Genomic DNA, 27,147 nt, shown 5'->3' with positions numbered 1-27,147 from the left:
CGCCAAATGTTGACTGCTTAGTCAACTGGAACCAGAAGTGAAATAGGAAGGAAGGTATTGAATTAGAGAGACTTTAAACTCTGAGAGTTCATTCGTCTCTAGTGAAATAGTTGAGGTATGACCGTTTATAGTGCAGAGAAGCACAATATCACTTCTAGGTGGGTTAATTCGTTTTTTTTTTCAACATTCAATGGACATTCGTTCAGACCTTGGCATTCCTCTCACGAGCGACAAACTTCTACAATTCGTTTATTATATACATGTCCGTTTCACTCTCACTATATTTCCACATTACCCTCATCACAAAAATGTTCTAATTTTCGGTCTAATTTTAAATCAAAAATTTTTATTGATAACATTTGACCGAATAATTCGAAAAACAGTATATTGAACTACAAGAAACTGCATTTAAATTTTGGGAAACATTAGTATCCAAAGATATAATCGAAGTTCTTTTTAATATGTCCGTATTCCCCCTATTTCCCCTATACAGTTGAATAGAGGGTATACTTTCCGAGTATGGAACAAAAAAGAAAACTAAAACACCCATGACGAAGGTGTGTCATGTTTTTCTGCTCTTTTTCATATCCATCGTGTGGTGCATCACGAATATGATTTGCGATTCTCCATAAAAACAGTTGATCCGTTCTTATCGCATATTGAAAATTTTATTTATTTAATAAATTACAGTCTCCTCATCACCAAACGCGGCATTTGTCTACTGGATTCATGGTACTGCCTGGTGGACACTTGAATGTCTCGCTGAATTCCTCCATGTTGCTCAGCACGCCCTGCACTCTGAACCTTGACGGGCTGTGTTCATCTTCCAAAATCTGTTTGGAAGCACTGGGTGGCAGCGTCTCACAATTTTGCTACAAAACAATACAACCATTAACAGAATGAAGGCTCCATTCAAAGCGTCAAAGCATACATTTCCGAATGACAGAAAGAGCAGCTGTTCATGAGTGAACTCCTCGAAACCGGGCAGAATCGGTTCCGGACCGTGCTTCTCAATGTATGCCCGGTATGCATGAAACGCCTCCCGTAGTCCACCATTGTCGGCAATGTTCTCGCCCAGGGTTAGATTACCGTCGACCTGAAGTGAAAATGGTATTTTATTTGGATGCAGTTTTTTTACCACAGTTCGCCGCCGTACGAATCCTCTCGCCTCTGGAACGTAATATTTGCTGTACTGCTGGACGAAACAGGTAGCACGGTCGTCGTACTCCTGCAAGGTATGCATCGACCACCAGCGTTTTAGGTTACCGTGCTTGTCATAATGGACACCTGTGTGATGATAATTAATAATTGGTTGTATTACCTCAAGTAACATTACGACTGACTTACCGGAATCATCGAACCCGTGGGTGAGCTCATGTCCCAAAATTTCTCCCAAAGCGCCATAGTTCAGTGCTCTTAAAGAAAGATTATTGGTCAGAAGCTTAGTTAACAAATATTCGTAGCTGACTTACTCTAGTCCAAGATAGTAGAAAGGATATTGAATAATCGCAACAGGGATACCTGTGAAATCGGAATTAGATTTGGTTCAAATTGTGGTTGTGATGATCCCAATTGGCTAATATTTTCATCAACTAAATTGAAGATATATTGTTAAAACTTAGTAATTTAGCTCACATTCAGCATCGGATATAAATAATCTTATGCGCGGACTGCACAGCAACGCCTTAGCAGGTGAAGGGTGTTCCGATAAAAATTTGGTCGATTTAAACTCGACGCATTTCTTTTAATTGTGCAACCTGAAAGCTCCGTAACGTGTGCGCAAAAGATGCCTTTATTTTGATTTTGACATTTGAGGTTCATTTATAGAAATGGCGTCCAAGCAAAAGGAGTCGAAATTTTACACGCGCATCGCAAAAATTCGAACAAAAGAGTGCAACGATCAAAATTTGGTAAAAACAAGAATGTAAATTGAATTGATTATATTATTTCTTTAAAAAAAACAAATCAAAAATATTCAAATGAGCCTCTGGTTCTATTTTTTTTTGACTGGAACGTATTATTTCACGCCAACTCGGTTTACCATTGACAGCATCGTCTTAGATTGCAGTGAAACGATGTGACCCATTGGATGCAATGGTGGAATTGAATGCTTTACATGGAATCTCAAAAAAAATTGGAAAATTTGGAACTTGTTTTCGGAAAGTGTTAAAGTTTTTCACTCAAGTTTTTACACAGATTTCAAATTCCGAAACTATAAGATCTACAAAATTTTGGTCATAAAAGGAAATCGTTTAAGTTTTCATTAATAATATAAAACAAATATTAAAAAAAAAAAAATGAAAATATCATTTTCCAAATTAACATTCGATTTTCCCAAAAATAAAAAAAAATTAAATGGTCCTTTTTTAGGTCAAATAGTTTTTGAGTTGGATTTTTTTTTAAAGAAGTCAAAAAAACACACACAGTTATAAACAATTCTAACTCAGAACTATAGAACCTAAAGATATTGATAAAAGAATGCAATTGTTTATGTTTTCTATTGAACAAATATCAAGCGAATTTAAAAAAAAACACTCGGAAAAATTTTTTTTAAGGAAAATAATTCATATTTCTTGAATAAGTTTTTTTTAATTCTGAAAAAATATGAATAGCTCGTACAATAACCAACAAGTCGTTCATACATCGAAAAAGGGCACTTTTAAAGGGAAAGCGTTTTTCAAATGGAATTGAACCTGAAACCCTTATCTTAGTAAGCGCAACGCTAACTACTAGGCAGGGTTTGCTGATTGAACGATTCACTGAAAAACTCACTTTCGTTTGTTTAAAATATGAAAATATGATCCTGCAGAAGTCATTTCCCCCAATGCTTGAACGAGAGAACTCTGCTTTGGTTAGCTCTTCACGATACACATTTGCATGCGAACCAAAACGTCATGATTACTTTCGGTGCTGCAAGTTTATATTCTTCTTTGCCTCTCATTCGCTACATATCGAACCCACCTATGCGTCATGAAGCAGCAGAATCATATGGAATACGCCAGGCGAATGATTCATACTCTGTCACCACAACTGAACCGGACCCATACAGTGTCAGAAGAAGAAGAAAAATAAGAAGAAGTAGGAGAAGAAAGAAGAAAGAAGAAGAAGAACAAGAAGCCATTTCGACCAAAATTTAGGTTTATAGATTTTTAAGTAGAATTTTTTGTAATTTTTAATTTCTTTTCTTACTTTTTTTTCATACTTACTTACTTTAAAAGTTTATGTTAAGTAATAACATTCTGGGAATTATTCGATTTTTTTTAAAATATATTTAATATATAAATTATATAATATATAAATTTTAAAATAAAAAAAAAACATTGAAAAAAAAATTAAAATTTAGGATACATTTTTCTTTAAAAAGTTTTATTTTAAATTTTGAAAAAAAAAATGTGAATAACACATACAATAATAAACTGGGTGACTGTACATCGGAAGGAGGACTATTCTACAGGAAAAGAGTTTTTCAAACAATAACTTTTCCATGTTTTCTTTGAAAAATTATTACTGCTGTTCAACTCATAACAATTTTGTGTGTAACTTTTCGCGATTGATGTTCTTCATTTTTTATCTATTTAGAAATATGTTATGAACATGTCAATCCCAAGTATTTACACACAAAAATGTTAAGAGTCAAACATTAGTTTTCCAAGAGTCTCCTTGCAAAAATGACATGTATTCTAAAAACTGATGGCGTTCTTTGACAAAAGCTTATATTTTATTAATGTCTAGGATTTTGCCGAATATACGATATTGACTTTAAACAAAATTAGGATTAGTTATGCTATTTAAAAGAAAACATGAAAATGTTGTTGTTAGAGAAAATAGAAAATGCTTATTGGCGACATTTTGAAGGGTACATTTGATAAGTCAGTCGAACTGGCATGAAATTTGTCGTAATTAATCTGCATTCCATGTAATGGAGTAACATGTTTTTTTTTACAAGTCATTAAACATCTTGAACGAGAATTGTGTCTGATCATAATTTTATATTCTGATGACGAGTTTTAGTACAAGTATTAGGAAATTTATAGAAAAACTAGCTGACCCGGCAAACTTCGTCCCGCCCAGAATTTGTTTCGACGTAGAACTACGTCTTTCATTAAGGGTGTCGAATCAGAAAACAGGTCACGTTTTTATGAAATAAAGTTAACATTAATAACTATTTTTGCCGCGAACGGATTTTGGCGATTTACATACTAAACGAATCGGAAATTCCGTAAGATTTGTTTAATATGCCATACATTAGAATCCCCTTGTTAGTAAATGGTTAAAATTCATGAAAACTTTAAGTGTTCCTATTTTCCCATACATTTGTTCTGTCCATTTGAGTGCTTTCCCGAACAGAGCTATCAATAACGAGCAACTTATCGACGACCAACGGAGGGGAAATCGTAGGATTTAAAGTCTCCGTGAACAAAGGAAAAGAAGAAGAATGAAGGGGAATACTTGCCTAGAGTATAAACAGTGGATCTCGCTGAGGCAAACTTTCATTCGGCATCGGACTGTTGAGTAATCCAGTTCACTTTGCTTTCGCTGCGTTTCGATCTAAGATTGGACCCCACCAGTGGTAATCCAACTTGGAAATCGTCGTTTGATTTTTCTGTTCGTTTTTCGCGTTATTCGTATTGTGTGTTCTTCTTTCCGCGTCATAAATTGGACGCTTCGCGTAGTGTGCGATGAGCAAGAAGAAGAGGAAGGCAGGCTCGAGCCCTGCAAAAAACGAACGCATTGCTAGGGGCAATAAAATTTCGAGGTAAGCGTCATCTAATGATGCACGCGGTGTTGGTGCAGTGAATAGCGCTCGCACTGAACCGAGCCTTCGCGAATGTGACACCGCACCGAACAACAGCGAAAATGTAAACGCCCAGGCAGCGACCAAAATCAAGCTCCCCCCGCTGGTGGTGAAGGCGGTCGCTCTTGACAAACTCATCAGCGAATTCGCATCGATGGGTGTTACAGCAGAGTACAAGCTGTGTGGCATAATTCTGTTTTTTTTCCAAGCAGTTAACATTGTTTGTTTTCCGCCATCATAAGGGCTTCTTTGGTGCCTTTGAAAATGCATCAATGCGTTAAACTGATGTTATGGCGAAGCAGACGTTGAGGTTGTGCACCAAAAACTTATTTGGGAATACTAAGCATCTTGAATATCTTACTGGAATGTTATAAGTTATTTGGGTTCTCGTGCCAGTCGCAAAACTGCCTTCAACTAGGATTGCATTTGCGCTAATATTGATCATAATGAAGCATTGCTACTGTTTTCGAGGTTGTTATTAACAAAAAGAGTTTATTTCTCTTGTTTAGACATCAAGAAAGTAAATGTTCTGGAATTTTGTATGTGATTAGGTTTTGCTTGCCAGTATCAAAACTTCCTCCACTAAGGGAGACAGCTGCGCTTATCTCGAGCATGAGAAAGTAATGCAACTCTTTTCGAGGCCAGTAATATTAACAGAAGCGTTTCTTTTGAGAATAGCGCAAAATGATGAGAAATGTTTATATTGCTAGTAGTTTCAAGCCACCAATGTATGGCTCTGTATGCATGCTATGACGAACGCTTGTTTGGCGCTTGGTTTACGTTGTACGAACGATCTCTAGAGGTGCGATTCCTTTGAGGCAATACTAAATAACATGTAGCATGATATTTGATACTTGCAAGTGTTGTCATTGTTGTTGTTTACATGCGCTGCCAAAGATATATTGATGTAGTTATGAGATATGGAATAATGGTGCTGGTGCAACATGTATATAATCGACTGTAGCCGAGTCTATGTAAATTTCGAAAAAGGCCACCGGAATAGCCTTCGAGGTATATTTTCAATGTATTGACATGAAATAAATTGCGACATACGATTGTTTTGCGAGGGCAAGAATGAATCATCAATCAATTATCGTCAACTGATTCTACAATGAAAAAATCATTTCAGAGATTATTCTACTAAGCAGTTGTTTCTAAAATTTCACAACATTATAGAATAATATTCGAAGGTATAAACAAGCGACTTATATAAAATAACAGTGTAGTTCTACGTCAACAATGCGCTCGTATCTTGGACACAACCTCCTATAATGTTTTTGTTATCAATAATATTATTGGGGGTCTTCGTAGCCTAATTGGTTGCGTGTCCGCTACTAAGCGAACGATCATGAGCTCATAAGTCAGGGCCCCTCAACTGATCATCTTAGTGTGTTATTCTAGCTACTATGTCCACGCAACAATCCCAGTCCCTTACCGCTCACATTTTCGGTCTGCTGCATCGGTAGTTGGCACTATTAATAACGCTACAAAGGAAGCCTCATATCAACAGTTTCGCTGTAAACAGCCCAACTGTGAACATTCGAACAATAGCAATATTCTTACACCGGAAAAAGGCGACATGTGTTGTGCATCGATAGAATAGGACACTCTTACGCCTCAAAATGGTAACAGTGTAATATACAACAAAAGTTATCTTAAGATAAAAAATGTACACGAATGAATTCGGCTCTGTTACAGCTGAATTGCTAAATGAGCCTAATAAAATAAACTGTTGGTATAAAAAAAATCAATACCTTCAAACATTCACGTTTTCTTACTAAGCGCAAGTTCATCGCAGAACTGTTCATTGATTGATCTTCAAATCGGCCCCGTTAAATTTACCTTTACTAAAAGATTCCTAGTACTTCTACCAAAACTCATCATTACAATATTTGATTATTTTCGGACACAATTCTAATATGATAGAATGAAGACAGACCCCTCCCCTGTTCTCCTCTTAGAGAGGAGTGTCTATTTACCATAGAAACGTTTCGTGTCCCCTAAAATCTTCACATGCCAAATTTGACTCCATTTGCTTGATTAGTTTTCGAGTTATGCAGAAATTTGTTTATCTTTTTGTATGACAGCCCACCCTAAGAGATGAGGAGGAGTGTCGAACCACAATAGAAACATTTATTGCATCGCAAAACCTCCACTTGCCAAATTTAGTTCCGTTTGCTTGATTAGTTCTTGGATTATGCGGAAATGTATGCTTCATTTGTATGGCAGACCACCCCCCCTAGAGAGGGGAATGGAGTGTCTAACCACCATAGAAACAACTATTGCAACGTAGAACCTCCAGATACATAATTTGGTTGCATTTACTTGATTAATTCTCGAGTAATGTAGAAATATGTGTTTACTTTGTATGGCAGCCCCCCCTAAGAGAGGGGGGGAGGAGTATCTAACCATCATAGAATCATTTATTGGACCCTAAAACCTGTAGATGCCTAATTTGGTTGCATTCGCTTGATTAATTTTCGAGTAATGTAGAAATTTGTGTTTCATTTGTATGGCAGCCCCCCTCCTAGAGAGGGGGAGGGGTCTCAAACTATCATGAAAACCTTTCCCGGCCCAAAAAACCCCTACATACCAATTTTCAAGTTGATCGGCTCAGTAGTTTCCGAGTCTATAAGAATCAGACAGACAGAAATCCATTTATATATATATATATATATATATATATATATATATATATATATATATATATATATATATATATATATATATATATATAGATGATTAGGTAAGGGTCAGGACTACGAGTTAAACCATTTGTGGTCGTTTGTCTGCTCGCAGCCACCATGGCAAGGAATCATACTGAATACTTTATTCAATGATGTAATAGTTTACATTTTCCTAAACGTACAGTAGAACCCCGATTATCCGCGAAGTAGTCTGGCTAGGCCACCACGCATAACGAAAATCACGGATAACGCGATAAAGGACTAAAAATGAGGTGCAAACACGAAGTAAAGATATTTCAGCATGAAAACTATGTTTTACAAATACAGAAATCATTCAACTCTTCATCTGTAAGGTCGTGTGCACCACTGGTCAGATAATATGAAAGTCATGACCAATACAAAATAGCATCTCACATCTCACTGACAAATTTCGACAATCTCTATAAAAATACTGATTGATTCACACCACTGTGGGACTGTACATTCGTCATATAGAATTTGTTAATTGATTGTTTTTTTTTTATTGTAGAGGCTTTAGACAATAGATCAAATAACTGGTCGCAGTGGAAAATGTACTCAACAGGGAACATACAAGAGTTCGTAATACATTTATGCTTCTGTTGACTGTCATAGAATTATATATACAGAGCACAAAAATCACAGCACAGAATACAAGCTACGGCACAATTTCGAATGTTTTGCAGCCGGAAGTAGACAAAAACGATTGATCAACTGTACAACCAGAACAAAACTTATATCTGAAGCTCGGTGTAAAGAACAGATTTGTGCTCCATGTTCGCTCCCAGTTATTGTCGTGTTACCAATTTTTTTCTCTCGGTGGATCTGAGAAAAAACATTGTCGAGTGAACTTCAAAACCGAGCAGCCCGCAAACACTCATGCGGATAAGCTCCTTGATCCAATCTTCGAGATAATATTGGCATATTCTTGGCATTGTGATCTCGAAACTCAAGGAATTCGAAACTTGAGTAATATTTTTTTCACGCTCCCAGTAAAAATTGCAATACTGGACATGAATGAAATGGTGGTAATTAATTAGGAAAATATATGTTTAGCTTATCCGCAGTATTTTCACTACAATCGTTACAGAGTGGAAACTTTCGGTAAAAAATAATAAGCTCATTAAACCAATTAACTATTGCACTCGCGGCCTAATTGTGACTGCGGGTCTTTTTAGCTCCGGTACTGAAAGAAATCTAACGTCATACTCATTATTGAGTTGATGTGAAGATCAAGAGAAGTGATAATTGCTCGCCAAACTGTTCGCTATACCGAGAAGAACGACATGTATAGTCGTTTCAATGTTTACTCGTCATAACAGTTTTATAGCGGGTGTTATCACTTGAAGCCGAAACTCGTTTTACAACCTTCGGACGCACCGATTACGTCAGCTGCAAGGGAGATCCAACATTTGCCAAAATGAGTTATTTTGTGTAGAGAGACAACCTCATGGCTACAACCGAATATTATGACTTCATGAATGCATTGAATTGATAGTGTGTGCGATAACCTACTAATTGCGTTGCGTTCCTGCAAATTGGCAGCATTCACTTCCGTCGGATCCATGTCCCAAATTCGATCGGTGCTCATGCGCCAGGAACGTAGTCTATCTTTGATTAGGAACTCCACCACGGTAACCCAATTTTCTAGGTGACGGCTATCACTAACCTGTAACTGTATGTGCAATCGGTTATCTGAGATTCTTGCAAGATTATGCATTCAGTCGTACCCCATCGTAGTGTTGTTCTAATTTCTCGATGTCTAAAATCCACTCCGGGAATCCTATCAAACTTTCGGTGGCTTTAGACTTCTCTAGTGTTGCATACTTGGTGTAAGCGTCCATCCAGTCCGTCTTCAAAACCATCTGATCGAACTCCGTTCGAATATCTCGCAGCATCCGTTCGATACGTGGTTTTGTCTCGGTTAGAAAATCTTTGTCAGCGATGGCGTAACTAACCGCAAGACCCATTAGATTGTGAACACTCTCTGTGCAGCTTTCTTCCCCGTAGGCACGGCTGAAGTCGTTTGTTACCAAAAAGGAGACAACTTTTCCCCAAATGTACAGTTCAATATAGGCCGGTGACTCTCGAGATATGACATCGATGAGCTTTTTCAAGTACTCAATGTCTACGTCGTCGATTTGAAGCTCATCTTCTGCTGTCGGAATTCCCTCCGGCAATCCAGCGAAAAGAATCTCCATATAGCGCTGCCAAATAGGAAAAGGTTTCCTGGGTGCGATGTACTTATCGGTTATCCGTTGCAACTCATGAAGCTTATAATAGCCTATATTTTCTCCCTCGGGTTCCACACGCTATAAAACATGCATCGTAATTTGCGGAAAAACTCACAATTCGCACCATACCTACATCCGGCAATCGATCATAAAACTCCGTAAACTGAGTAGCTAGAAACAACATCTTTTCCTTGTCAATTTCGATACCCGGATCGATAGCGCTGATCATTTCCATAAAATCCTCTGCCATTTCCTCTAAATTTATTGAGCTGTCATCATCTTCCTCATCCTCATCACCTTCGTCATCGGTGGGTACGGCCAAATCCTTCCGGTTGTGTCCTTTCACCTTCAGTTTGGACCACTCGTATGCGCTTTCGTATTAGGAAAGCTGAATCAGTTATGTGTTAATTTAACTTATCTTTAGAAAACTCACGGAAAATCCAAATCTCCCGGTGAGTAGTGATACTCTAGAGACAGACGATTTCGACTCTTATTTCTATGGTCCTGCACTATATCGAAACCAATGATGACGTTGAGTACAAGTTTCCTTTGAATTTTAGCCACCGAGCTGACCCAATCAAATTTGAGATTTTGCTTTGAAGTTTTGACCGAACTTAGCAGAGTTGGAATCATTGGTAGTCCGAATTCCTTGAGATACCGGGTGACCGCTTTGAAACCACGTTTTTCTCGAGCAGCTGTCGGAAAGAACATATGCTGATGAGCTATTATGGCGATATCCACACGCATGAAACTAATTTACCTTCATCGAGACATGCCTTGTACATCGCCTTCGCCTGAGCCACTGGTTTTGGGTCCGCCCGGGTGATGTTCGTTTCCAAATGAGCACGTACGTTCCGATAGATCTTTAACTGCCGTTCAGCGTACCAACTGTAGGAACCGTGCGATTCCGGCCGGGGATGATCGTCGGCCCAGTTACCGCAGACGTACGAGTAGAAATCCTCACAAGGATCTATCCGGAGGTCCATGTTCTGCTTGAAGGCTGCCGCCGAACGGAGACACTCTTTGCTGTGACAGATGTTCGGCAAGGTGTCCGCTGGAAGGAAGGAGCAATGTGGCAATGAAAACAATCGGTGAATCTGTCAAATATTTTACCGTATTGGAAGATTACGTAGATAGTTGACGAAAGTAGGACGACCGCCACCAGCAGAACCAAGATGAAGCAACGACGGCAGAACACACGACACGATCTGAAAGGACATCACGTGTATGTGAGTTAAAGTGTGCTACTGGAAGTGACGTTTTACATAGTTTACCTGTCTTTGGAGCTTTTAACCAGAGGTCGCAGTTTTGATCCGATCGATTTGAATTTGTGGGCCGCTTCCACGCTTGTAGCTATAAAAAAAAACGATTCGTTGTAATCGACAATATTTTAGGTATTGAGAAAAGTCCTACCCATTACTTTATCCTCGGGGTTTTCTTCCATGGCTGGATTTTCTTCACTAAAATATATCAAAAAGCAATAATGAAGTGAAATTTATCGTAAATAACTATTTTTTTCACAAGCTTTCTGTCATTGGTGATATGCAATTGTTAATATAAAAGTTTTGGATTTTTCATTGTGTGCAAAAGGAAAGTGTTATTTTTAATTGAAACTGGACTTTTCACGAGTAGTTATTATCCTTTTCCCATTCCTATTATTCGAACTTTTGCCCCGGAAGTTGCCTAAAATCCATCACCACGTCATCTAGCAGTGAGCATACTACATGGACCGAAAAGTCACGGTATTTTTCAACTGATGGCGCCACTAAAAATGAACTAGATTCATTTCGAGAGATTCATCTGTCACTAGCTTATGTGTGAAGTTCCATGACATTTCGTTTATTTGTTCACAAAATACAGTTGCTTAAGCGTTTCTACCTGAGCATTCGTATAGGAAATGGAAAAAGATAAATAACGTATTTTGATCAAACATTGTTTTTTGAAGGGAAAAACTTCTGAACAATTGAAGCAGTGGTTGTTGACATGTTCTTCCACTTCTGCTCCTTCGAGAACAACAGTTTATCGGTGAATTTAAAATGGGCCGTACAAGCACCGCAGATGCGCCTCTCTCTGGAAGGTTAAAAGAGGCTAGGAGTCCAGAAATCGTAAAACAAGAGCATCGGCTCGTTTTGAAAGATCGTAAAGTGAAGTTACGCGAGTTAGCTGAGGTCATAGGCATTTAAAAAAAACGATTGAGATACATTTTGCACTACATTTTGGACATGAAAAAGCTATTCGCGCGATGGGTGCCGCGTTTGCTGACCGTCGACCAAGAACAGCGGCGCGTTGATGATTCAACAGTCGGTTTGGCATTGTTGAAGCGTAATCGAGTGGACGTCTTTCGACATTTTGTGACAATGGATGAAACCACATGGAACCACATTACCACACTCCTGAGTCCAACAGGCAGTCTGCAGAGTGGCACTGAGGCATATTTCGAAGACGTTTCGTACTACAGAAAGGGAATCGAAATGTTGGAAACTCGCTATACCAAGTGTATTGCCCTCGATTATTAAAAATTCCGAAATTTTTCAACCCATGTAGTATTAGAACCTTGCTGTATAACTTTCGAGTGCGTGTTTTGGGCATGGAGTGATATGCCACCAACAACGTGCAGGTAGCGCCCGGGCCCAAGAACTCTCTCAATATGCCAAAACTTCGCCTAATCAAATAATATTGAATCAGTCTCAAGCGGAACTTGAAGAAGACTTCAAAAACTGTCGAAAGCGAAAAGCAGTTTAAGACAAGCTGGCATTCTGCGGCGTTCAGAGTGGATGAAGTGACTGTACATAAAATAATATTATAACTCGACTATTTATTGATAGATGGCATAGATTAAACTGACCAGACGTCCCGCGTTACGCGGGACAGTCCCGCATTTCAACAAAATGTCCCGCGTAAGATTTCGTCCCGCGAAATGTCCCGCATTTGGCAAAAGAAACGAAAATGTCCCGCGATATCAATATATTTCAATATTACAATTTGATCTCGTTGATTTTCTTAAATGGATGAACCTCAAAAAAAACTTTTATTTGGCAGACTATTCAAGAGCGTTTCTAATGCATCCAAAGATTAATATGTTGAGCTAGTTTCATCGCACCGACATTGGGCTTTTTGTTTAGAGAGTGTCAAATGGAAGCGCAACAAAATTGGAAAATGATTTTTATAAAAGTCCCCTATTGATCCGCAGGGACCAACGTGAGTCAAACGAAAAGTTCATCTTTGGTCCCCTAGCTCGGTCAGGGCTTAACGTTTCAAATAAGCCGAGAGAACTAGTGTATACTCGACAGGAAAAGGCAAAGTTGTTTGATGAAGTATCGTAAATGAAGCGCTGGGCGGTCTTACGGAAGTTGGCCGGAACCTGAACCATGGCCGATGAAAAGATGTATATCGGCGTGTTATTTTACCTCTTTGTGGCTTTGGTGGTTGTCTGTCTCTCTATTTTGGCCATTCGCCCAAAAGTTTTCTATCGGGCGCAGCTGGGGAATGATGGGAAGGTTGGTGGTCTTTGCGACAATGTTTATCTCCAGCCGATCCATCCTCCAGAGATCTTTCGGCATAATGGGCTGATCCCAGGTTCGGCATAAAGACCACATCACCTTCCCATCTCCGGCATGTACTTCGTACTATATATTTCCCCGTTCATCATATGACTCGGAAGAAGAGCGGCTTGGACATTCCCTCCACGTGTGTCAGAGAAGGACCTTCTTCGGGAACTTGATGTGAATGATATATTCGACGTCATCGCTTACCTGGGGAACGTAAAGTACCCGGTCCCCTGCCATTCTTTGAATTCTAGCATCAAGTACGTCTCGTCTTTCATTATGAGTACGAAAAGAAGTTTTTCACTTCTTTCGCCGGAAAGAAGTTTTTCACCAGCACCTCAAGCTACTCCTTCTGTCTGCTGCTCAGATACGGGCGGTCTCCTCTGACGCTTCCGCATAAAAATGTCCATTTTGGCCAGATTCTTCTCCAGCGTTTAGCCGGTTGCTTCGATCTCCCGGCTTAAGGAGCGGCAGAGAGATTTTTTTTTATCTCATTCGTTTATTTCAGGCTCATTAGCATTTCAGCTGTAACAGAGCCGAATTTTAATAGTGCACATGTCACATGTTTATCATATCTATAAATAGCACATTACACAGTTGCCATTTTTTTGGCGTTATAGTATTCCTTCTATACCATTGCATATGGTACATTACATTTCACAGTAGCCATTTAGGCGTAAGAGTATTCGTTCTGTTCTTCCATTGTCCAGTTAGACCGGACAGCGGAGACAGTTGATATGATCATTGTTAATAGAATAGCAGCCCGATGTTTCTTGCAGAGCAGAGCAGTTGTATGGATGAATCGATCTTATTTCGACCGTGGATCGATCTCCATCGCTGATGATTGTTGCGTGGACGTAGTTATTCTGTAACAACACAAAGATGGTCAATGAGGGCCCTGAGTTTTGAACTCACGATCGATCGCTTACTAAGCGAACGCGCAACCAATGTGGCTACGGAGACCCCCTGGCAGAGAGATGATATTGTAAATACCAGATCGGCTATATCTGGCGGACACAAAGTGCCTCAGGATGTCCTACTCCTTCGCTGTGGGGTGGAGCTTACAATATGGAAGAATCATCAAGTTGCTTGACAGTGCTGCTGCTGTGAATCAACAGCCTTGAATCTTTTTGTTGTAGACTTAATAAACGTAAGATTTAAAGAAAATTTGTTCCTATAAATTATCTTTCATCGTCATCCAAAATTAGTCCATTTTTTTTAATGCATACGTTAACACTTGAATCGATGTAAAATGAATTGAAATTTTCGAGCATTCCATTCGGTAATTTGAAGAAAATTGTAGAATTTGAATCGTGCTTGCCAGGCGTAAATGCTCTGATTGAGCGAGTGATTTTCGGGCGTAAACAAAATCTGAACCACCGAAAAATCACAACTGAGTGCCGATACTCAGAAAGAAATAATACTGATCAGTTTAGACTCGCTGAACTATGGTTTATGTTCACATAACGTATATACATAACGTTTTGTTTTTTGTGTCCCGCGTTAGACCTCTGACCATCTGGTCACTTTAGCATAGATGTTAACCTCAATTGATTGGAAATATTTGTTCGCATTTATCATAATAAAGAAAATTATATATTTTTTTAGATAAACAATTGATTGATTGTCAAATTTCGAGCATTATCTGAACACGCAAAATTCCACGTTTTTATTGTCACAGTTTGTGCTCGTCAAATTGAACCGACCAAGAGAAACTAAGAAATAAAAAAAACGAAGCCATACAAATATTGGCTTCTGGATAAATTTCGGATCCCGATAAAAAAATAATTTTATTAATTCAATGAATCATATTTTCCTTAAATCCTACACAACACGTTCGATACTTTGTTCGTACTGCCAATTTCTCCCCAGAGCGCGAAAAAGTGGGACATACTGAGGCACTTCGTTTCCGCCAGATATAACCGATCCGGCATTTGAAACTTCCTCTTGAGTTTTCCAAAGTTGTCCATGAGGTTGCAATGTTGCATATTCCAAAACCAGTGGTAAGCCTGGTAGGAAATGCGTCCCATGGTGGCCACCAGAGGTCAAGACAGCAATCAAAACCCGAAGAAAAGCCTTACGCAAACTTAGAAAGGCCCATCCAGACGGTCCACATAAGTCTACTTTGCTTAAAGATTTCCAAAGGACTCGAAATGAAACTAAAGCTGTCATCACAACAGCCAAGCAAAATAGCTGGATTAAATTTGTTAACGAAATTAATCCCAGCTCATCGTCAAAGGATTTATGGATCAATATTAACAGACTCCACGGAAAAAAACGAAGAACCGAGTACAATATTTTCATAAACGGTCAATATACCAATGACCAGAATATCATAGCCGAGGCCTTTGGAGAACACTTCGCCTCTTCTTCCTCCAATAGAAATTACGATCCTACCTTTCGAACCCGCAAAACAGACTGCGAAAAAATTCCCATCGACTTCAAACTTTTGAAAAGTTCTCCCTCAAAGAGCCAGAACGGGCACTGAAGAAAGTTAGAAAAGGATCCACAGGACCCGATGATATCAGCTACCTAATACTGAAAAATTTACCATACCTAGGGAAAAAGCACTTTTAAAACTCTTCAACAAAGTCTGGAACCAAGGAACTATCCCCAATTGTTGGAAAGAGGGATTAATGATATCCTTTCCAAAACCAGACAAGAATGTTCACCTTCTTGACAATTTTCGTCCCATCACTAAGTTGTGTTGGGAAAATCTTGGAGAGAATCATAAACAGACGCTTAACGACCTTTTTAGAGTCTAACAAGCTGCTGGATTCTAGACAATTTGCTTTCCGTGCGGGAAGAGGTACTGAAAGAAAACTCTTCTCAGATGTTGACTCTCTCGACTTATCTAAGGCCTTTGATCTGGCATGGAGGTACCCTGTACTGAAAAATCTCCATAATTGAGGGATTCGAGGCCGACTAGGCTTCTTCATTAAAAGTTTCCTTGAAAACCGTACCTTCAAAACAATTATAAATAACCACCAATCTTCTGTAAAAACCCTAGAAAACGGTTTTCCACAAGGTTAAGTACTCTCACCAACTCTTTTCAATATTGCTCTGCAATCTATCTTCGAACTTATCCCCGAACACATTAAAATCCTAGTCTATGCAGATGACATCACTCTTATCTCTACGAGCCAATTCGGCATAATGCAGAGAGAGAGGCTTCAAAAAACCCGAAACTCCATACAAAACTGGGCCGAAAGTATAGGATTTATTATTTCTCCAGAAAAATCCAAACACTTGTTCATTGGTAGACTCCACAAGAAGAAAACCGACCTTCAAATCAATCGAATCTCAATTCCTTCTGCGAGGACACTCAAAATACTAGGTGTAATTTTCGATAAAAAAAACTCAGCTTCTTACCCCATGTCCAAATGATCAAAAAGCCTCCAGAGTAAGACTCAGCGTCATCAAGAGTATTGCGGGCAATTTAGTCTCCGGACACAGAAAGCTAACAATCATAAATGTTTGGTTGGTTCCTCTAACACTCTACGGAATAGGCATCTTCAGCCGAGAAGGAGATAAAGTGTTGAACACCCTTCAACCTGTTTATAACCAAGCAGTAAAAATAGCAATAGAAGCTTTCACTACTAGCCCAACTCTTGCTGTCATGGCTGAAAGTGGTCAACTCCCTTTCGAATACCTGGTGACCAAAACCATTACCTATAAAGCCATCCGTCACCTCTCGCTTCCTGAAAGTGACCATAACGTACCTCTTATACGTAGGGCTAAAACTTTGTTCAAGGAAATCACAAACAAGGATCTTCCCGATATAAGTGCACTTTCAACTGCCACGGGAAGAAAATGGAACGTCAAACCCCCGAATATTAATCTTGACCTTCTCAAGACCATTCGAGCGAGAGACCCTCCTTCTAAAATTAAAGCTCATTTCAACCACCTCATTGCAACAAATTTTCAAATTGAACACCAAGTCTATACAGATGGTTCAGTTAACACCGATGGAGTTGGATGTGGATTTTTTGAGATCAGGCGCACTGGTAGCTTTTCTCTTCCACCACAATGCTCCATTTTCAGTGCGGAAGCTTTTGCTCTTTTGATAGCAACACAAGAATGCACACATGACTCCCTACCTACTGTTATCTTCTCCGACTCAGCTAGCTGTCTCAAAAACCTTCTAGACGGATGCTGTAAACACCCATGGATCATTCAAATTGAAGAGGCTGCTACTGAAAAAAACATCTCCTTCTGCTGGATTCCGGGTCATTCCGGAATCCTTGGAAACACAGCCACCGACAAACTGGCCGGCAAGGGTAGTAAAACCAAACCTCCAGATATGCCCTGTCCCCCATCTGATATAGTCCGTTGGACAAAGCATCAAATCCGTGAAGGTTGGGACATAGCCTGGGTAAACAGTCCCCCTACTCATCTTCATAGAGTAAAGAATTCCACTCTTCCCTGGAACGACCTGGGAAGCAGTAATGAAAAACGAGTCTTGACCCGTCTTCGGATCGGTCATACAAAATTTACGCACTGCCACTTGATAGAAAGGATTGAAAAACCACAATGTGCTTGCAATTCAGCACCAGTTTCAGTTGGACATCTATTATTAGAATGCCAACACACCAAAGATGCCGAGCCCGGCACAACTTAGGCCAAAATCTCCGAGATATCCCCAGCAGAGATGAGACACAAGAAACCAATTTTATTGCGTTTCTGAGAGAAACCGGCTTCTTTGAGAAAATTTAAATATACTATTACAATACTTATTAGAATCGCTTTGCGATTTCAGTCTCAGATGTATTTATATACATACTCTATTTGAAATACATTTATACATAAATACTTATTTTCACACCTCACATATAACTCTACTTTTCAGCCTTACCCAGCTTGGACTATTTCTACATCTACCAAATAATTTTTATTAAATTTTGCAGATTCATACATAAATACTTATTTTCACAGCTCACATTTAACTCTACTTTTCAGCCTCACCCAGCTTGAACTATTCCTACATCTACCAAATAATTTTATTAAATTCATGTAATTTTGCAGCTTCATTATGCACTCCTTTCCTTCCTATCTCACTGAGTAGGGGTCTTTTTGTGTTTTTTTTTTGTTCCGGACCACGCCCTTCGCTTGAATTCTAGGTCATTTGTGCTTCGTTACAGCTTTGCTCCTCGAAATAATAAACATATATATATCCTTTCCTTGCAGCATATATTAAATATCTTATGAAGCATAGGTTTCCATCCTAACTTCGCCTTGAATCGACAACCGAGCGGACAGATTTGATGGATGATTTTTTGTTTTTGGTTTCCCTTTTACCAGTCCCCTCTGGGCTGGTTTTGATTTGTGGCTCTTCACTGGGCTAGAGGCGAATGAACTGCAAAGTTTAAAGCCTCTTAAAAACAAAGAATCAATCAATCAAACATCCTCTTTCTTCAGAAGAATGGCGAGAGCGTCGAAAGGATGTCTGGTTCTGATCAGAATCTCTCAGCAGAAGCCAGAGAGGGAGACCGAGAGCAAGGTAACCTCATCGTCACGCGCCTTGGAAGGGAGGTCGGAGCAACCGACCAAACTATGAACAAGTACATTCATGCGGAAGCGTCAGTCTACGTGTCTGAACAGCAGGCAGTCGCCTAGGAAGAGTGGCCGACAACAAATCACTGGAGATGGACCGGCTGAAGACAGACGTTGTACCGAAGTCCGCCAACCCACCCAAAGGACCCCAGTTGCGACCGATAGAAAATTGCTGGGGGACCACAAACGGAGAACCTAGAATCGCCAAGGTCACGAAAGATCCGAAGAACATGCTGACATATATCTTCTCATCGATCATTGCTAAGGTTCCAGTCAACCATCGTGAGGCACGAATATTTTTTTTAGAAAGCTTAATAAATTTAGCATTCAAGGAAAATTTGGTTCATTGAATAATTTTTTGTAGTTTTTTTTTCATCGCCATCCGATATTTGTCCATTTTTTTAATGCATACATTAGTCAACCTCATTTAGAGGCGGATGAACTGAAAAGTTTAAAGCCTATATAATTCAACACGTTCGTTTGCCCTGTTTTTGGGTCATCGAAATAACATCGTTTGCCGGCAGGCGCGAGTGGGAATGAAATCTGTCTTTCTTAAGGCATGGAGTTTAGTTTATGTTCGTCCCTAAGTGCATTATTAAGGCTAGAGACGAATGAGCTGCAAAAGCTTAAAGTCTCTCTAATATCAATAACAAGGGAACAAGTCAATCTTATTTTCGCACCAAGATCTTCAAGAGAAGTCGAACATTGCGTCACAAGCCCCACTCATGTATGATTCTCCAGCCAGTCAGTATGTAAAAAAGAGCTGCTTCGCGGGGAAGCGACCGGTCATTTTGTATCCGGGTAGTTACAAAGCAATAACACCAAAATAAACAAGCTCACCAGCAGCAACAATATATCAAACAAAAAGTCGTAGTGGAAAATGTACCCAGCAGGAAAAAAACAACCCCATCCCCATCTTCAGCAAAGACAGCAGTAATAGCAGCAAACTAATTTCAATTTTCTTGTCATTTTCCTGTGTTTATGCGCTCATTTCGCAACGTGTTTTATTCTAGGATTGGGCGATCTTTATAAAAAGATCGATCTTGTCGAATCGATTCTCCCAAATGGCGTAGGGATCGATCAACTGATTAAATCGGGACCAAAGAATCGATCTTTGCTGAATCGATTTTTGAAAAATCCAAAGCTTTTTTGTCGATTTATCTGCTTATTCTATATGAATGCTGTCGCTTCTTTGAACAGGAATAACAAATTTTCATATTGCTATTGAAATATCAAAATCATTTTGGCCACAGCCACAGGGCATTCATCTTGTGCCGTCAGGAAGTCGTTCTATTTGATAATTTAATTGAAAAAGTATTATTAGAAATTCAACAACCGCCCAGAACTCAGCTGACCAGGATCCCATAAAAGCCAATCGCGCCATACATCTGTCATTTAGTCGAAACCGATTCTTGATTTTGGTGCCAGATCTAGAAAACAATCTTTCGCCTATAATTGACGTCAACATCAGGTTCAGGATCCTATGCGCAACCGCTTACAGTTCATTCTCTCAGTAGCTGCTGCTAGTTCTGTCTCTGTCAGCATTTGTACAGAAGTAAATCTTAGAAGAAGTAATCCAAATGTTGGCATTATGTTTAAAAAAATGTTAGGTGACCTTTGGTGAGATAAAAAAATCGATGTATACTGAAAAACAAATCTACAAAAAGATCGAAATGATCCAAAGTAAAAAAAATCGATTTTCTCGATTTTCTCGAGTACAAAAGATTGATTCAAAAAATCGGAAATCGGAATGGAAAAGATCGATCTTCTAAGAATCGATCCGAGATCGCCCAATCCTATTTTATTCAACCGTTTACCAAGCAGGAGGGGTTGATCTGTCAGTTCTTTTCAGAACTAAAAAGGGTTCTCGCTGTAAGCTTGCAAGTCCAAAAGGGTTCTCGCTGTGGACTTGCAAGTTGAAGCGTTTAGAAGCGTATTTCTACCGCAGAACCGTTGTCGTGCTACCGATCCAACACACACAGTCATGTAATTGTATTCGGTTGATGCACTGCATCGATTTTTATTGTGTCTGTTGGAGAGCTCTTTTGTATTTTTGCATCAAACGCGCACGTTGAGGTTGATGGTGTTCATTTGTTGCCAAAGGTAGAATGTGGTGGTCAAGAAATGTAGAATATTGTTGGTGGAACCAAATATAAACGCCTTATTCACGATTCATCAGTCATGCGACCGGACGACAGCGATGGCTCGATGAAAAGATAGGAGAGAGTGGAGACTGTTCGTATGTGACTGAATCATATGCAAGCATTTTTAATTTTATGCGATATCGATAGTGATGGTACAAATATAGAATTTCCTGTGCCAGCAGTGTGTGTATTTAGAAGAAGAGATGTATTACTATTACGACTAATAATGTAATAATGACACAAATTTCAACATATGGTTAGCCCATGTATTATTATCACGAGAACAAGAACGAATCATGAATCAATCATCTTCAGCTGCTTCCATAACACCTTGGAATTTTTCAGGACCATCAAAACGTTCACTAGAGAGTTCAAATTTCAAAAAATTTCAAAAGGCTCGGTGCATTCTGAAGTAATATCCGAAATGATAAAAAGGAACAGGAGGATTGTGTCCGAAACACGACCATATAGTTGAAGTAGGATTACGTTAGGCTATTTGTTGCATGTTGATTTTGGATATTTTTGAAAAGCGCCATTACTAAACTCCTTGATAATAACGAATCGAACCGTTTAGTTTGATTGTTGGGTATTGTTTATTCATTCAACTAGTGGTACAATCGAGCGATGATGGCAACAGTAGAATTTTCTCAATTGCCTTCTTCTTGAATAGCGTTAACGTTCCCCTGTGGAACTTTTGCCGTCTCAACGTATGCATCAACTAGCGTCATTTATTAATACTTAGTTGAGATTTCTTAAGCCAAATAACACGCCTTGAATGTATTCCGAGGGGCAAGCTCTAGAATACGCGTGACCACAGTGCAAGTCAAAGGAATTTCTCTGACGAAAAATCCCCCGGTCAGAACTCTCAATTGCCATGCTTGCTTAAAACCATCGGAACACGAAGCTAAATACGTTAACGCCAATTTCAATTGGACTAATAACACAACGAAATAGACAGCTCAAATCGGACGATCCGTTCTCGATTTGGATTTCCATATTTGAAGATTTGATTAACCTGTTTGAGCTTTGGAGCATTTCCCATGAAACTGCCACCAGATAGTGTTACACTCATACTGACCTTTTTTTTCGTTGCCAAATGACTTAAAAATGCATAAAACGTCGAGATTTGGTACTATCTCAGTTTTTTGGTCGACCTTCTGGGAGTTAGCCGGAGTGGCAATGCAGGTATGAAAAAAAAAATTAATTATCAATTTTAAAGAACCGACCATGTACATTTTGTTTATTGGCCCAAAAAATTGACCTGCACAAAATTTCAGCTCAATCGAGCATGATTTAGGGGTGCCTCAAAGCAAACAAAGTTTTGAAGATTTTCGAGGATCAAAAAATCAAAACTTTGACTGCTTTGAGGAGATGACGATTCCTAGTCTTTCTCGATACCAAAGAATGATAGTTTAGTTTTCCAAATTGCCTTTTTTTCAAGGCTAGAGGCTATGGAACTGATAAAGTTTAAAGCCTCTATAATTCGAGACAACATCATCACCATCATCATAATCACCAAAATATCCCCATCGAATGTACATTTAAGTTAAAAGCATCATTAAAATAAAGCAAGAGGAAGCCACAAGGAAGTGTGTAGAAATTAGGAAATTGGGCAGAAATAAAATAATGCGTTAAAGTGAAGTCAACATCGAGAGCATTAAAGCTATGATCCAGCAACACCAACGCCAATGGTAACAGCAAAAGTTCTTTTCAGAGTAGGATACTTATGTTAGGCTAAAATATGTTTTTGAGGTTAGTGATATCGGCGTTTACTTATGATTTTAGTTTAACGTAACATTTTTCCAACATCTGGATGAATGCCGAAGAACAAACAACACAAGTGCACAATATATTTGCGAACAAACTGAATTTTGTTTCCATGAAACATTGTTAGATTCAATTTCGCCCACTGTTTTCTCATTATTTGAAATGCACTCAGAAGCTGCCTTTAAGCAAAAATAATAGAAAACGCAATTGACATAATTATAATAATTGTAAATTTTGGGTTTACTCAATTCTGTTTCTTCGACGAAGAAGCTTTTCAGTTAGTGCGAGATCCATCTTCGAGCTGACAAAATAGAATGCATGCACTTTTGCTTTTCTCATATTCGTGTCACTAAATCATAAATCTTTATCCATCACGCAATTGACTTGAGCTAATCGACTGTTTGTTCCCACCACCAGTTCACTAAATATTATGACCACTCGTACATAACTTCACATCAACTATCCCGAAAGCATGGAGTTGGTATTCCACCGCGCCGAAATCGAATCCAGCACTGAGAGATTCGAAACACCTATTTTTTGGCACCTTCCACTGCTCGAATTCGAAAGCACACCGATCGGAGAGAATGATTCGAACAAAGCGCGTCGTGACGCCTAACTGACAGAGCGCAAGCATTTTAATCTCACGGTTCACGTGTTTGTTTGCAACTATTGACATGAGGTGCGTGTGTGTATGTGCGCTGTGGTGTGAATTTTACTACTTGCCCATCGGGCGATAAAAAGCTTTATTCCGCATAGCGTGAATACCACTCAGAACGGAAGAAACCGGTTCGTGGGGATATCGGATTCGATGTTTACCGCCATTGGATATCTCGAATGGGCGGCTTTTGTTTTCCAATGGGGAATTTCTAACCTTAAAATAGTTACGGTTTGTGGTGGTAGCGGTTGTGGTAGCATATGGGTGGCTACCGTAGTTAGATCTTCGGTTTCCAATAGGGTTCGGAATGTACATCAAATCGAATGTTGATTGTTGAGAGTGATGCTTTTTATTTTTTTTGTCAAATGATTGTACTTTGGTGACTTTGTAGAAACATGAGAGATAAAGGGTGTGTCACATCAAATTGCATCACGGAAGAAACGCTGTAGAAATTCGCCCAGTAGACCGATCCTTTTGAAAATTTTAGACAGTAAAATAAAAACTATTGAACAACTTTTGGCATTTTCTTTTTATTCATACTTCGAGCCCAAGCCCGTATGCTCGCATCTTCCTCTTTACCCCGTCCATTAGGTTTTGTACAACGTCAGGTTGAAGTTTTTTTTTGAACAGAAATCCATTTTCTCTTGAAGTCCGCCTCCGATTTGACAACTTTTCGGTTCTTCCGGAGGGCCTGCTTCATAATCGCCCAATATTTTTCTATTGGGCGAAGCTCCGGCGCGTTGGGCGGGTTCATTTCCTTTGGCACGAAGGTGACCCCGTTGGCTTCGTACCACTCCAACACGTCCTTTGAATAGTGGCACGAAGCGAGATCCGGCCAGAAGATGGTCGGGACCTCGTGCTGCTTCAATAGTGGTAGTAAGCGCTTCTGTAGGCACTCCTTAAGGTAAACCTGCCCGTTTACCGTGCCGGTCATCACGAAGGGGGCGCTCCGCTTTCCGCAAGAGCAGATCGCTTGCCACACCATGTACTTTTTGGCAAACTTGGATAGTTTCTGCTTGCGAATCTCCTCCGGAACGCTGAATTTGTCCTCTGCGGAGAAGAACAACAGGCCCGGCAGCTGACGAAAGTCCGCTTTGACGTAGGTTTCGTCGTCCATTACCAGGCAATGCGGCTTCGTCAGCATTTCGGTGTACAGCTTCCGGGCTCGCGTCTTCCCCACCATGTTTTGCCTTTCGTCGCGGTCAGGAGCCTTATGAACCTTGTATGTACGCAGGCCCTTCCGCTGCTTCGTCCGCTGGACGAATGAACTTGACAAATTCAGCTTATTGGCGACATCCCGGACCGAACTCCTCGGATCACGTCTAAACTGCTTAACTACGCGCTTGTGATCTTTTTTACTGACGGAGCATCCATTTTTGCCGTTCTTCACCTTCCGGTCGATGGTTAGGTTCTCGAAGTATCGTTTTAGTACTCTGCTGACCGTGGATTGGACGATTCCCAGCACCTTACCGATGTCCCGATGTGACTACTCCGAATTCTCGAAATGAGTGCACAGGATTAATTCACGACGCTCTTTTTCGTTCGACGACATTTTTCCAAATTTACGAAAAATTGACAGGGAAGCATGGCCAACGTGATCTATACACTCTTATCTGATTATAAGCGAAAGCTGAAGATATAATTCCTAAAAATTAAATTTCTACAGCGTTTTTTCCGTGATGCAATTTGATGTGACACACCCTTTATAATATGTAAACAGGAGATATATATTTTTTTACAGTTGAGGACAATTTTACTGTTGTTGTACTGTTGTTGTACTGTTGTACTGTTGTCGCTGAATGGATGGATGATCCTTTCTTCGGATTTTTTTCTTCAGTTCCTCACTCATTATACATTCGAATGATTCCCAAAAAGTATTAAATACGGTTGACGACCGGTTAAACAGGGTTGATATCAAAAACCCTGACCCCTGTCTTTGAGTAGATCATACAATGGCAAATTCTTTGATCGTGCGAATCATTGACCTAAAGCCTGTTAAAACTTGGTCGCATTAAGTAGAACATTTCTTAGCATCAAAATGACGTACAAAACAGAGGTCATTATGTCTGTTTTTAATGAACTTTATGGGAAAAAAACATGAACATTATTCGTCATCTGTTCGGATGAATTTTCGAACTTTTCGTCTGATACCACCCTTCATTTTCTGCACAGTACTACTGGTAACTGTATTTGCTATCTTGTTCCACCACTTTTCCATTTGAGCTGGTTATTTGATGGTTCTAACGGGTGTTAAATAAAAAATGAGAATTTTTTCAATACCTTTCAGTAACTCAAATAAAGAGCGTAAAATTTTCTTTCTCCAAGAAAATTGCTCTTTGTGCTCCCTAGAAACAGTAGACGTGTTTGGTTTAGCTAGTTTAAATTTAGTCAAAGCAAAGATGGCGTCGAAACAGCACGTGCTCCGCGAACGCATTGTACGGTTCAACGAAACGCATTTCCAGCAAGAAAAAAAGTTCACGGTGGCACATTTTAAGGAAGAAAATGTACCTTTCAGTACGGTATATCGTATCCTGGGTTCCCTGAACGTAGAGCGGAAGGTCGGAAGTGGTCGTCCGGTGACGATAATGACGAAGCAGAGGAAGACATCGTTAAAGAAGCTGTTTGACAACAAGGACGCAACCAGCCTGCGTGACGCCGGTCGGAAATATGGCTGCTCCCACGTATTGATCCATCGGACCCTCAAGATGGAAGGAATCGTCTGCAGGAAGAAAACGAGGTCGCCGGAGTACACGGAGGAGCAGATTGAGTCGGTTAAATCACAGTGTCGGTGGATGACCTAAAAATACCGCGGGACGTCTTTCGTTCTGGAAGACGAAAGCTATTTTCCGCTGTTCAAAACGCATATTCCAGGAAATGATAATTACTACTCCAGACTCCAGCGACAAGTCATCCACACCGCCTGAAGTGAAATACAAGTTCAAGCACAAGTTTGAAAAAAAGGTTATGTTGTACATCGCCATTTTCGACCGGGGCATTTCAAAGCCTTGGTTTAAGCCGAGCGGTCTGGCAATCAACCAACAAATCTATCGAGAAGAGTGCCTCGATAAAATCCTGCTGCCGTTCCTGAACGAGCATCACGCTGATGGGAAGTACGTCTTCTGGCCGGACTAGGCGTCTTCCCATTACGCCAAGAAGACGCTGGCGTATCTAGAGGAGAAAAAGATACCGTTCGTTCCGAAAGATCGCAACCCAACAAACTTGCCCCAGTGCCGCCCAATAGAGGATTTCTTTGGCTCACTCAGTGCACTAGTGTATAAAAACAATTGGAGGGCCAAAGACACGAAGCAACTGACTACAAGAATCCGGAATTGTATCCGGAAAATGGAGGTAAGTGCCGTACAACGTTCTTGTGAGAGCATCGCGACAAAGTTGCGTCGAACAGCAGACCACGGCCCTTACTCAAACATTCACTGACATTTTTTTGAAGAAAATACATTATGTTATTAATAAAAAATACTGAAATCGATGAAAAAAAATAATTTTTTCTTTATATGTGATTGAAAAAATTCTCATTTTTTATTTAACACCCGTTATCATATTTCTTCAGTTTGCCTCAGATAATTGCCCAATATCTTTTGATGGCTCTGCCATATTTTCTTAGTTTGCCTTTGATAATTGCGCAATAAAGATCGACGAGATCAATTGGACGTATGTTCCACCTCAACGTTGTCAATAGTTTCTCGAGGGCGTTGTAGTGAATCAAAATGAGCGATCAAATTCTGACTGAA

At 39.7% G+C, this 27,147-nt stretch overlaps 1 protein-coding gene across 2 annotated transcripts; it reads right to left on the bottom strand.

The window, feature by feature from the left end:
- Positions 1-558: 558 nt before the first annotated feature.
- Positions 559-23,362, bottom strand: LOC129777769 (endothelin-converting enzyme 1-like). 2 transcript variants are annotated; one of them, XM_055784246.1, is made up of 14 exons: positions 22,988-23,176; positions 11,148-11,194; positions 11,009-11,087; positions 10,848-10,942; positions 10,495-10,788; positions 10,168-10,429; positions 9,868-10,105; positions 9,231-9,812; positions 9,016-9,175; positions 1,473-1,521; positions 1,348-1,415; positions 1,157-1,287; positions 932-1,096; positions 559-872 (listed from the first exon to the last, which is right to left on the bottom strand). In XM_055784246.1, the coding sequence occupies exons 1-14, from the start codon at positions 23,080-23,082 to the stop codon at positions 699-701; spliced, it is 2,439 nt and encodes an 812-aa protein (XP_055640221.1). In that variant the 5' UTR covers positions 23,083-23,176; the 3' UTR covers positions 559-698. The 2 variants fall into 2 exon arrangements, with proteins under 2 accessions (XP_055640221.1, XP_055640222.1); XM_055784247.1 differs by lacking the exon at positions 22,988-23,176 and adding an exon at positions 23,188-23,362 and having other exon boundaries at positions 561-872.
- Positions 23,363-27,147: the final 3,785 nt, after the last annotated feature.

The sequence above is a fragment of the Toxorhynchites rutilus genome, chromosome 3 (assembly GCF_029784135.1).
Source record: "Toxorhynchites rutilus septentrionalis strain SRP chromosome 3, ASM2978413v1, whole genome shotgun sequence".
Lineage (NCBI taxonomy): Eukaryota > Metazoa > Arthropoda > Insecta > Diptera > Culicidae > Toxorhynchites > Toxorhynchites rutilus.
Note: the sequence above shows the minus strand (reverse complement) of the source record. Positions and strands in the feature narration are given on the sequence as shown.